Source organism: Urocitellus parryii, chromosome 3 (assembly GCF_045843805.1).
Source record: "Urocitellus parryii isolate mUroPar1 chromosome 3, mUroPar1.hap1, whole genome shotgun sequence".
Classification (NCBI taxonomy): Eukaryota; Metazoa; Chordata; class Mammalia; order Rodentia; family Sciuridae; genus Urocitellus; species Urocitellus parryii.
Genome location: NC_135533.1, coordinates 157303113 through 157315822, shown reverse-complemented (window position 1 = coordinate 157315822; position 12710 = coordinate 157303113). Strand labels below are relative to the sequence as shown.

General features: G+C 45.1%; 1 protein-coding gene across 4 annotated transcripts in view; it reads right to left on the bottom strand.

Annotated features, from left to right (window-relative positions):
• The window catches only part of Comt (catechol-O-methyltransferase), a 34406-nt gene that overhangs the window by 4683 nt on the left and 17013 nt on the right, over positions 1-12710 (bottom strand). For 3 of the 4 annotated variants that reach the window (XM_026401651.2, XM_026401648.2, XM_026401650.2), the window contains 3 exons: positions 2608-2896; positions 1482-1675; positions 992-1123 (listed from right to left, as the gene is read on the bottom strand). In XM_026401651.2, coding sequence (XP_026257436.2) covers positions 992-1123; positions 1482-1675; positions 2608-2896 — 615 coding nt within the window. Of the gene's footprint in view, positions 1-991; positions 1124-1481; positions 1676-2607; positions 2897-7349; positions 7426-12710 lie in introns of all 4 variants that reach the window. The other variant, XM_077796180.1, reaches the window with a different exon arrangement.

Below are 12710 nucleotides of genomic sequence, written 5' to 3'. Positions count from 1 at the left end.
CAATAGAAACTTCGAGAGACAGATTTTTTTTTTTTTTTTTTTAGCTTTAGGTGGACACAATATCTTATCTATTTTTATATGGTGCTGAGGATCAAACCCAGTGCCCCACGAATACCAGGCGAGCGCGCTACTACTTGAGCCATATCCCCAGCCCAAGAGATAGATTTTTAAGGACACACTGGTTTCCCCAGAGCCAATACCAACAGATACCCAATTGGCAAAGTGGCCATGGCCCCTAGAGCTGCTCTTCCTGTTTCCTCAGCTTTGTGCCCTTTCCACCTGGGCTTTCTGGCCCCTATTTTCCCAATGCAGGCAATCTGACCCCCATGCTTCCAATGGGTTATTTTACCTGATCCCTGATCCAGCAACCCCTTTCCTCCTATCTCCACCTGCCTCAGGGCCTCCATGGTTGTTTGCTTTCCCTGACCTTAGGTGGCACCCTAGGTGTAATTCAATGCCTATTATAATTTGGATATGGAATGTCCCCCAAAGGTTTGTGTGTTGAAGGCTTGGTCCCCAACTGGTGGCACCACTGGCAAGTGGTAGAAACTTTAGGAGGTGGAGCCTAATTGGAGGAAGCAGATAACTGGGGCTGTGTCCTTCAACAAAATATCTTTCCCCAGCCCCTTCTCCCCTTTTCTCTTTCTTTCCCACTCCACCAAAGTGCTCCCCTTTATGATGTTCTGCCTCATCACAGGCCTAGAATCAATAGAGCCAAGTGATCATGGACTGACACCTCTGAAATTGTGAGCCAAACTAAAATCTTTCCTCCTCTAAGTTGGTTTTCTCAGGTATTTTGTCACAGTGTTGGAAAACTGACTGACATAGTACCCAAAGCTGTCTATGTCCCCTGGACTTCCCCCAGCAGGATATGGCCAGGGTACATGGATCTTCAGAGGCAGAGGTCAACCGACCTGGTCAGTTGGTCCCAGTAGCCCCTGAAGCAGCAGTCAACCTAGGAGCCTGTTCTAGTGAGGCATGTGTAACTCACCTCCAGGAGGAGTGTGTCTGGCAGGTATCGGTCCTTCCAGTGGTCAAGGAAGACCATGTCCAGTGTGTCCACATCATACTTCTTCTTCAGCTGAGGGATGAGGTCATGGGATGCCCCAACCAGGACAGTGACCTAGAACAGTATATTGGTGCTGTGCCCTGAGAACACATAAGAGCTCCCTACCCCAATCCCTGCAACCACCCCACCAGACACCACAGATTTTGTCTCCCATTAGTTTTCTTTCATATTATGGGGTTTTGCCTGCTCCCTCCTGGGGAAGCCTTGGGAATTTCCAAGCAATACCACTCTTCCAAAGCTGCTGGGCATTCCTTTCATGACCCCAGACTTGGAAAGTACCAAGAAGCCCAGGCAAAGCATGTGTTCAATGCATGAATCAATTTTGTGTGTGCCCTAGGCACTCCCCACCTGTTCACCTTCCCCTTTAAAGTCTCAATGTCCACATCTGTCACTTATGTCAGGCATGCCTCACCTTGTCCTGCAGACCTGCAAAATCTACCATCTGCTGAGTGATGGCAGCAAAGTCAGGGTTCATCTCCATGGTGAGCAGTCGTGCACCAGTTGGCAGCAGGCGAGCCATGCGCACAGCTGAGTAGCCACAGTAGGCCCCCAGCTCCAGCACAAGGGAGGGGCTGTGCTCCTGAATCACGGCATCCACAATCTGGCCTGTAGAGCAGTTGGGGAGTATGTAAGTGAGGCTGGACAAAGGGGAACTTAACTCCTACTCATAGGTTCCACCTCTCTCCAGACCAAGCAACAGGTCCCTCTTTCCTCCCCACCCTCCCTAACCATTGCTGGAGAGGATCTTTTACTTCCCCAAAGTCCCCAGCTCTGAGGACCTGTCCTCACTGCACATATTCTTAGAACTTCCTCTAGGTCCTCCAGGCTTCTATGCCTTTGCACCCACCAGTCCCTCTTTTTCCTACCCTCCCTGGCTCCCTCAAGATTTATACAATCTAAGGGGGATGGACAGGGGCTGGGAAGTCTTGTCCTCAGGGCTCAGTTCCAGGAGGTAAAGCAGAACACACATCTGTGCCCTGAGCTAGAGTCCAAGAGCAGGGGAGGTGCCTGGAGAACCTGACTGACTGGTTCCTAGGCAGGTCCCATGACACTGTGGGACAAAGTCAAGGGAAGCTGCACCACTCTTATTGTCTGAGTGTAGGGTCCTGAATGTAATTCCTGCTGTGGCCTTCTTAAGTAATGGGATTATGAGGAGTCACTAGGGACTGGTGTCCATGGAGACATCTATGGTAGGGACTTTGCAGAACCTGACTCCTACCCCTACGTCCCTGGACAATGACTTTCCCTGGCTGGCTCTCTCCTTACAAAGCACATTTTGGAAAACATCTCTCCTCACTGGAGCAATAGTCTGGGTGCAGAGTCCGGCAATGGGTGTCCAGGTCTCTGAACAGTCTTTGCCCCGGGTCAGGGAGCAACAAGCAGGGTCCTGTGGCTCAGTGTCCTGACGAGTCTCCCATTCCCACCTGAACACGTTCCAGGGCTCCCAAACCCAAACCACCCACCCCCTTAACAGGATTCTCCTGTAGAGGCAACAGTGCTGACTGACCAGGGTTCTGCCTGCTAGAGAGGTCACCTACCTTTCCTATCACCCACATTCATGGCCCACTCTTTCTGTGTGCAGTAAGTATCAATGGCTTCCAGCACACTCTGGGGGTCTCCAGGCTTTGCATTCTGCTGCATGTGGCGGAGGATACGCTGCTCCTTAGTGTCACCCATGATCAGGTTGCGGACTGGCTGCAGGACCCACTCAAGCCAGAAGATGACTAATAATCCCCAGCTCAACCGGTATCTCCGTAATAGCAGCAGGACTAGCAGCACAAGGCCCAATGAGGCAGCTGCCAACAGCAGAAGAAGGACTCCCAGCATCTGCAAAGGCGGAGCTTGGTGAGGGAGGGGGCGGGGCAGCAGGGTAAAGGAAGTCCACAGAAGGGAACAGAGAAGGGAGTGAGCAGAGAGGGAGGGGCTTAAGTGTTCTGTGCTTTTCCTGACTCACCACCCTGTCCTCAGTGGAGGGCCAAAATTCAGAGAAACAATGTTGCATGCCTTGGTTGCCTCAGTGCCAGGGAAGCTCACCACCCTACCCCTCTAACATCTGTAAAGAAACAGAGAGGATGCACATGTTCCTCTGGTAGTCCTGCATGGAGACCTGTCCAGGCAGAACTCCCTGTCTGGATCCTTCCCAGTGAAGGAGTTAAGGACAGGCCATCTCAGAATATGCTGAACTGTCATTAGTTCAAAATGAAAGAAGAACTATGACTGTAGGAAGGGCCTTGTGGCCCTTTTCCTACATGTAGCAGCCCATAAACATTTATTGGGCTAGGTGAGGTGGTGCATGCCTGTAATCCAGCAGCTAGGAGGCTAAGGCAGGAGGATCTCAAGTTCAAAGCCAGCCTCAGCAACTTAGTGAAGTCCTAAGCAACTCAGCAAGACCCTGTCTTTAAGTAAAATATAAAAAAGGGCTAGGGATGTGGCTCAGTGGTTAAGTGCCCTTGTGTTCAACCCCTAGTACAAATAAATAAATAAATACATACATACATACACACATACTCTCCACCGCCGCGCCCCCGAGAGAGTAACTTGGGGCTGTGATGAAGCTAAATAAAACTTAGACTACCCCCCCATGTATCTCTAAGTGATATCCCTAGAATTTACTATTCAAGTCAGAGATCATAAAATTTCTTACAAATTTATCATTGTCTAAAGAAGCATGAAAATATCATGTTTTGATCATGTCTTTGCACTTGATTGTTGTGTGGAAATTCCCAATGTGCATGTAAAATTAATAAAACTTGTGCAATTTTATCTTGTTATTCAGCCTTGTATTAGTTACATTCCACCCAGCTGAACCCAGCTAAACAGCAAACATGCTCTAAGGGAGGGTACAAGAATCTCTCCCTTCCCCGCATCAGAGGGACTGGGATGGGGGTGTGTGTGTGAGGCAACCTGCCCGACTGAGGTAGGGAACAGCTTTAGTCTACTGACCCTCTAAAACCATGCACAAGGGCTAGGGATGCAGCTCAATGGTAGGGCACTTGCCTAGCATGTGTGAGGCCCTGGGTTTGATCCCTGCACTGTAAAAACAAAAACATGATACAGAAGTAAATATAGACCAAGGTTGTCACCTCCTGGCACCTTAGAAGACAACACAGGTCTAGGAAGGCTCCACAGCCTGGAGTACAGGCAAGGAAGTGTTAAGGGTTAGGAGAGGTTACAAGGCACAGAGGAGGCCACACACTTTGTGGAGCCCCCTTGGCCCCACCAGGGAAGCCTTCACTGGACACTCATAGTCCGCACAGCCAACAGATTTACATGACCCTTTTTGTCGTTGCTAAGAATTGAACCCAGGGGTCTTACATATGCCAACACATGCTCTAGTGCTATCACTGAGCTCCATTCCCCCAGCCCCCATTGTGTGGCCCTGTATTTCCGGGTAAAGAGAGAGGCAGTGCCCAGGCTGGATACACAAAGACAACCATTCTCCTCATGGAGTACTGTTCCAGAGGGAGAAAGGTTGGCCCTGTATGCCCACACCACAAGGTAAGTGAGACATGCAAAACCATATCTGTTGACCACAAGAGTGGCATGATAAAGCTGAGCGTAGTGGCGTATACCTGTAATCCCTGCATCTTGGCAGGCTGAGACAAGAGAATAACGAATTCAAAGGCAGCCTCAGCAAAAAAGCAAGGCACTAAGCAACTCAGTGAGACTCTGTCCCTAAATAAAATACAAAATAGGGCTAGGGATGTGGCTTAGTGGTAGAGCTGCCCTGAGTGCCTAAAAAAAAAAAAAAGGCACAATGAAATCTGAAATCATGGCAAATGGCTCCACTTGAAATCCATAGAGTTGAGTTCACAATGTTCAGAGCAAAGGCCCATCATTTCAGGCCAGAGATTGTAACATAAGAAAGAGAAATCTGCCAAGCTTCCCTCAGGGTCCCTATAGTCACTCACAGGTCTTTCTGGGATGGGGCCTGGGAAACCCTTGCAACTATACAAAATCCAGTTTTCTACTAAAAGCACAGAAAGGCACATCCAAGAGGGAAAAGGAGTCAGGCCCAGGACCTGCTTCCTCTCTCTGTAGGGAGACTGCTTGAGGACATTTTCAGGGCTTTAAACCCCAGGATCACTGGTGGGGAAAAGGACTCAGAAGATAGAGCAGAAAATAAATAGAAAAGCTGAGGCTCGGGCTGGGGATGTGGCTCAAGCAGTAGCGCGCTTGCCTGGCATGCATGTGGCCCAGGTTCGATCCTCAGCACCACATACAAACAAAGATGTTGTGTCCGCCAAAAACTAAAAAATAAATATTAACATTTTCTCTCTCTCTCTCTTTAAAAAAAAAAAAAAGAAAGAAAAGCTGAGGCTCTGCCTCAAGCGGGGATAGTATGGGCACCTAGACTTCTAGGTAGTCTCAGGACATAAAGCCAATTTACACTGAACACATGCTAGACCTGAATCCATCCTGCCCTCTTCCATCAGCCAAATGATCTTCAAAGCTGTTTCAAATAGCTCCTGTTCTCACAGCTGTGGAAAGGGTCTAGACTCTATTCTCTGAGCTTACCAGCCAAGCAGATATTTGTGTGGAGCTCAGTTTTGTTTTTGGATAATCAATCATTAACAGAAACCTTAATCCAGAAATTATCAAGGTCCAACTATCCAAGCCCCTTCCCCATAGGCCAGCCTCGCCCAGGCCTTCCCCATCTTGCTGAAGGTAGCAATTCACCTTACCAGCCTCAGAAGAGACAGTAGAAGGCCTCAGAGAGGTAATGGTAGAGTGTCCCCCAACCAGGGACTCTGTAGAAGTCTCTCTGATTGTTATCTGCACCGCCCTGTGAGTTATGGTGGTACATGAAACCGAACCTTAGGAAAAGCAGGAAAAAGGAACCATTTTGCCCGGGCCATATTTTCCCCAGGAGATCAGTGATAAAACTTGGAAATTACACATAAGATGGAGGGCTAGTTACAAAGAATACATATAAATCAATAAGAAAGAGATGATCTAGGGCTGGGGATATAGATCAGTTGGTACAGTGCTTGCTTCACATGCACAAGGCCCTGGGTTCAATCCCCAGCACCACACAAAAAAAAAAAAAGAAAGAAAGAAAGAAAGAAATGATCTAAGAGAACAATGGGCCAGCATGACCAATGCACAGCTTACAGAAAAAAGGCCCAGAAGCCTGGAACAAGCAGGGCAAACCAGATGCAGGTCTTGCAGACCACCTGGGGTTGGCCCCGGTCCTGTCCACTCATGAGGAGGTATGAATCATGCCATCCTGGATATCAAAGGACACTGTGCAGACATTAGTCACTGTCTATAGAGTTTTTAATTGCCCAGGAGTTCTGGGCAAGAGGTTGGGCTATAACCCAGGCCTGATTACAACTTCTTCTTCTTCCCCCCGCCCCTGCCCTTCCTTTTTCTTCTCCCTCTCAGTAGTGTGTGTGTGTGTGTGTGTGTGTGTGTGTGTGTGTGATTAAACCCAGGGCATTCATCACCAAGCTATTACCCCAAGACTTTTTATTTTTATTTTGAGACAGGGTCTTGCTAAATTGTCCAGGCTGGCCTTGAATTTGCAATCCTCCTGCCTTAGTGTCCCTAGTCAATGGGATTAACAGACATGTACAACTGAACCTGGTTCCGCATTATACCTTTAGTTATTACAAGAGCATGAAAAATATAGAAGGTCACTGCACAGTGTAATTCCAGCTACTGGGTGAGCTGAGGTAAAACAGAATTTGTACCTCCCCCCCCACACACACCAATTAAGAACTTCTGCTGAAAGAAGGAAGCTAAAGGACTGTGACCCTTGACCCTGACAGGTGCCAAAGAAGATGGGAGCAGAGATTGCCCATTATGGCCTGAAAGATTAGCTAAACCTACATATGTATATAACCTGGCTTTTGTTTCTATAAGTAATTGCTTTTGTGGGGTCAGTGGGGAGAAGCTTCCAACTGGATTGCTTATCCCCAGTTTGACATCTTTTGCCTAATTTTTACACAGGTGGGAAGCTAAATCCAGCCATCTAGGATCCAGGCAGATCTACTGACTACAGAGGGAGGAGGATGGCAAGTTTGAGGCCAGCCTTAGCAACTTTATAAGATGCTGTCTCAAAAATAACAAAATAAAAAGGGCTAGGGATGTTGCTCAGTGATAGTGCCTCAATCCCCAATTAAAAAAAATTTTTTTTTAAATCACAAGGACATATTTGCAGAAAAAGAGAAATCTGCCTGAAAGTCCCATGGAATCAAGGGACCCTGAATAGCCAAAACAATCTTGAAAAAGAAAAACAAATTACAGGATTTACACTTTCATATTTAAAACTCACTATAAGACTTGGGGGTGCAGTTCAGTGGTAGAGCTCTTGCCTAGTATGTATAAGTCCTTGGGTTCAATCTTCAGTACTGCAAAAATAAATAAATAAAATAAAACTCACTACAAAGCTACAGTAATTAAAATACTATGGTAGTGGCATAAAGACAGACATATAAACCAATGGACTAGAACCAAGTCCAGAAATAAACCCTCATCTATAGTCAACAAAGGTGCCAAAACCAGTCAGCGGGAAAAAAGTCTCTTCAACAAATGATGCTGAGACAAATGATACCACATGCAGAAGAATAAAGTTAGATTCTTATGTCATATCATATGCAAAAATTAAATAACAACAATAACAACAAAAACTCAACACTCAAAATGGATGAAACATCCAACTTTAAGGGCTAAAACTATAAAGCTCAGAATAAACTATAGACATAAGCGACTTTGGATTTGGTAGTGGATTCTTATATGTGACACCAAAAACACAGGCAACAATCAAAAAATAAGTTGGACCTTAATAAAATTAAAAACTTTCCTGCATCAAATCACTAAAAAAGACAATGAAAAATGAAAGAAAATACTTGCAAATCATCAATCTTTTGAGAGTTTAATTCACGAACATATAAAGAAATCCCTAAAACCTAATAAAATGACAAAAGACTCCATTTAAAAATGGAAATTGGAGCTGGGTGTAGCTTAGCGATAGAGCACACAGGAGGCCCTAGGTTCCATAGCCAGTTTAGGGGAATGTGGAAGGGGAGATAAACATAAAAAGAGGTTCAGCCTTATTAGTCATTAGGGAAATGAAAATCACAACCTCACTTCACTCATGAAAATGGCTTTTTTCTTTTTAAAAGAAAAATAACAAGGATGTGGGGAAATTGGCCCATCCACTATTGGTGCAAATGGAGGTGGAAAACACTTTTGTTGTTGTTTTGCAGTACTAGAGACTGAACCCAGGGCTGCTTTACCACTAGCTTACATCCCCAACCCCACTTTTTTTTTTCTTCATTTTGAGATAGGGTCTTACTTAATTGCTAAGGCTGGCCTCAAACTTGGGTTCATCCTGCCTCAGCCTCCTGTGTTATTGGGATTACAAGATTTGGGCTACCACAACCAGCTCTTTCTGTAACTTTTTGAGAAACCATCAAACAATTTCCCAAACTGGGCACAGTGGCACAAGCCTATAATCTAAGCAATTCAGGAGGTTGAGGCAGGAGGTTCACAAGTTGTAGGTCAGCCTCAGCAACTTAGTGAGACTGTTTCAAAGTAAAAAACAAAAAGGGCTGGGGATGTAACTCAGTGGTAAGATCACCTGGGTTCAGTTCCACAAAAAAAAAAAAAAAAAGTACACAAAGAATTACCATATGATACTGCAATTCAATAGTATAGACAGAATTGAAAGCAGGGACTCAAACATACACTTGCCCACTCATGTTCATAGCATTATTTGCAATAGCCCATATTCATAGCATTATTTGCAAAAGCCCAAAGACTGAAACAACCCAAATGTCTACCCAAAGATGAATAGATAAGAAAAATGTGGTATATTCATACAATGGAATATTACAGTAATTAAAATGAATAAAGTCCTGATTCATGCTGCAACATGCATGAACCTTAAAGACATTATATAAGTGAAAAAAGTCAAACACAAAAGGATTAAACACTGTATGATTACAGGTAATGAAAAATATAAATAGGAAAATCTATAGGCAGTAGACTAGAGGTTACCAGGGGCTGAAAGGAGGGGGAGAGGAATTACTGCCTAATGGGTATAATTTGTGTTTGGGATGATAGAACATTCTGGAAATAGTGGTTAAAGATTACGCAACATTGTGAATTGTGAATATACTTTATACTTGATAAAACTTCTAAAATTTTTGTCCTAAATTTATCTACAAAGGCCGGAGGATAAAGAGAGAAAAAGATAGGGCAAGTTAATCAGTTAACAGCTGCCTACAAAACCAATAAAAACGCTGTTGAAACTTAGGCTGGGGATATAGTTCATTGGTAGAGCACATGCTTAACATGTGTGAGGCCCTGGGTTCAATTTCCAACACTCACTCTCCCAACACAAAATTCCTAATGTTGAAACTTTGACTTAAACTCTATCACTGCTACCAGGGCCATCACGGCCTATGTACACATAAGCTTTCTGGACTGTTGATCCCAACCAATCCAGAAGCAACAAGCACTTCTCTTTAAAAACCATCTTATCCCAATATTTTGCCTCCTTTGAGTTATCCTGCCCTTTTCATCTACAGCCAATGTAGGTTACAGTGTTTTTCCTTCCCTCAGAGCTCAGGAAAAAAAGCTCTTAGCTCCTGTCTGATGGACATTTCCAACTGCTACCTGTCCCCAATGCTGAGTTTGGGGAATGTGTCCCAGGACTGGTCCTTTCCTTTTCTAGCTGGCATCTATCACAGGTCAATAAACCCTATTATTTCACAGATCCCTTAGTCTCAAAAATTTGGTTTTATGTGCCAATGAGTTGTACACCTAGAAATGGTTAAAATGATAAATTATAAGCCCAGTATATTTTACCAAGATAAATACAAAAACAAAACAGCCAAGCATGGTGATGCATGCCTATAATCCTAGTACTCAGGAGGCTGAGGCAGGAGGTTCAAAAATTCAAAGCCATCTTGGGTGATTTAGCAAGACCCTGTCTCAAAATAATAGTTCTTACCTGCCATATACAAGGTGCTGGGTTCATTCCCAGCACAGCAAAAAAAAATCTAAAAAAAAAAAAAAAAAAAAGGAGGAGGAGGAGAAATGAAAGAAAAACATTGTAGTAGGACAAAATTTAAAAAAAAAACAAAACTGCTTCAAGCCCTCCCTGTTCAAAAAATGATAATGGACATACCATTCCCCATAAAGAGAGAAGACCCAGAAAAACAATTACAGCTTCCAGTTCCCCGGGGAACTCAGTCATTCAGGAGGGCCTCTCTCTGCCAACCAGATCTTCCTGGCTGCCTGAAAATTGCAGTCCACCCCGGCTGTGCCTGATGATAGAGTATGCCCTTTGGAAAGATTCTCTTTCTTCTTGGAGTCAGGGGAAGAGGCTGTCTTTATTACAGCAAGAATCTGTCCATTTCAAGCTCTTCCTTGCCATGTGCTCTTAATATGTGTATCCAGCAGCCTTCAAGGATCAGCCGCATGCACCTAGGCAAGGGTCAGGTCTTCTTTCCCAAAGCAGCAACAAGAACACCTGAGCAGTTAATCCCAGTGGCACACACCTGTAATCCCAGCAGTTTGGGAGGCTGAGGCAGGAGAATCTTGAGTTTAAAGCCAGTCTCAGCAATGGAGAGGCGCTAAGCAACTCAGGGAGACCCTGTCTCTTAAAAAAAAAAAAAAAAAAACAGGGCTAGGAATGTTGCCGAGTGGTTGAGTGTCCCTGAGTTGAACTCAACAAACAAACACAAAAATACCCAAGCATCCCATAAAACCCTCATAAGCTTGGTTAGACAGTATCCCTGCAAAAACAAACTGTGAACACCTATCTCAATCAACTCCCATCACCATCTGTCCTCCCAGAAACCTGAAGAGGGCAATCAAGACTTGTGGGCAGTTAGAAAGGCATAGTGGTACATCCCTGTAGTCCCAGCTACCTGGAAGGCAGGAGGATCATTTAAGCCCTGGAGTTCAAGGTCTGTTCGAGCAACATAAAAGATCTCCATACTGGTGGGGAGTGGGGAGTGCTTGGCAGCTACCCTCGGGTCAAGGTGGGCCACTGACACCCAGAGTCAACAGTTTTGCAATTGATTGTAGTAGTGTTTCACAACTTTTAGCCTGGCACAATCATCTGCACCAGGGTGTATCAGACCCTGTCCCTTTCTCAAAGACATACCCAGCAGCTCTAGTAGTTCCCAAGAATCAGGAAGTTGAGCAACTCCACTTTTGAGGACATTTCAAAGGATTTTTTTTTTTAATGTAGATGGACACAATACCTTTATTTATTTATTTTATGTGTTGCTGAGACTTGAACTGAGTGCCTTACACATGCTAGGCAAGCACTCCGCCACTCAACCCCAGCCCCATTCCAAAGGATTTCACAGTTACCCATAATGGGGCCCAGGAAGACAACCCACAGTTGTTATGGGGCAGATGGCAGATGATGTTCACTCTAATGGCCTTTTCCTAAATAAACAGACATGGACAGCAGGACAAACACACTATGTGAAACTGCCTAGGGTGGTGAGTTCAAGGGGCCTGAGTAACTGTTCCCACATGTCCATATCCTCCCAGCATAGACTGTCCAGATCTGTGATGTCCCATGCCCCAACTCCCAACAGACCCACAGTTGCCCCAACTCCCAACAGATCTGGACAGCAGAGACTGTCCAGATCTGTGCTGTCCCATGCCCCAACTTCCAACAGATACCAGGCTTGTCTGTGTGCCAGCCACCTCCCCACTTCTTGAGTCTTCATTCTACTGGTGCTTCCTTGCAGTACATTTGTGGAAAATGTTTATGCCTCTTTAAGGAAAGATGAGAGGGTGTATAGCTCACTTGTAGAGCCTTGCCTAGCAGACATGAGGGCCTGGCTTCAGTCCCCAGCATGGCAATAATTAAATAAATTAAAAGAAAGATCATCTGGGGATGTTAAAGATGAAAATACTGACCAGCTGACAAGTGATGAACTATCTGGCTATGAAGCACAAAGAGAGCCTTTCAACCTCTCTGCTGAGTGCCTACCTTCTGAATGCCTTCAGCTGTCATCTTAAAGGGGAAGAAGCTATAAGAATAGAGCCAAGATGCTGTGCCTGCAAACAAAACTTGCACCTTTTCTGCACAGGTTGTTTCCAGTCAGGCTGCTGCTGTCTCTTGCAGTCAAAGGGTCCTTTAGGTTTGGATGCAGGCTTTCCCAGGAGTGCTGTTGCACTGGCTACCCTCTACTCTTTTTTTTTTCTTTTAATATTTATTTTTTTTAGTTTTCGGCAGACACAACTGTTAAGGTCTGTAAATAAGTCAAAAATAACACCTGGTATTTTGCCAGAGAAATGTTAGAGTTCGTAAACAAGTCTGGATGGTGCCTGGCAAAATGTCAGAGGGAGTGGTTTGAGAAGTAACAAAAGCGAGCCATTAAGTGTGGAGATTCCTTATTGGTTGATTGATGTATCTAGTTTATGCTAATTAAGATAAGCTGTGCAAAATGTATAAATAGCTCTGTTGTCCTACAATAAACGGCTCCCATTCCTGCTGTATCAATCTACAGAAGTTATTGGTCACCCTCGGTTATTTTGCTGCAGCCGCCCCCCGGCACACAACATCTTTGTTTGTATGTGGTGCTAAGGATCGAACCCCGGGCTGCACGCATGCCAGGTGAGCGCGCTATCGCTTGAGCCACATCCCCAGCCCATACCC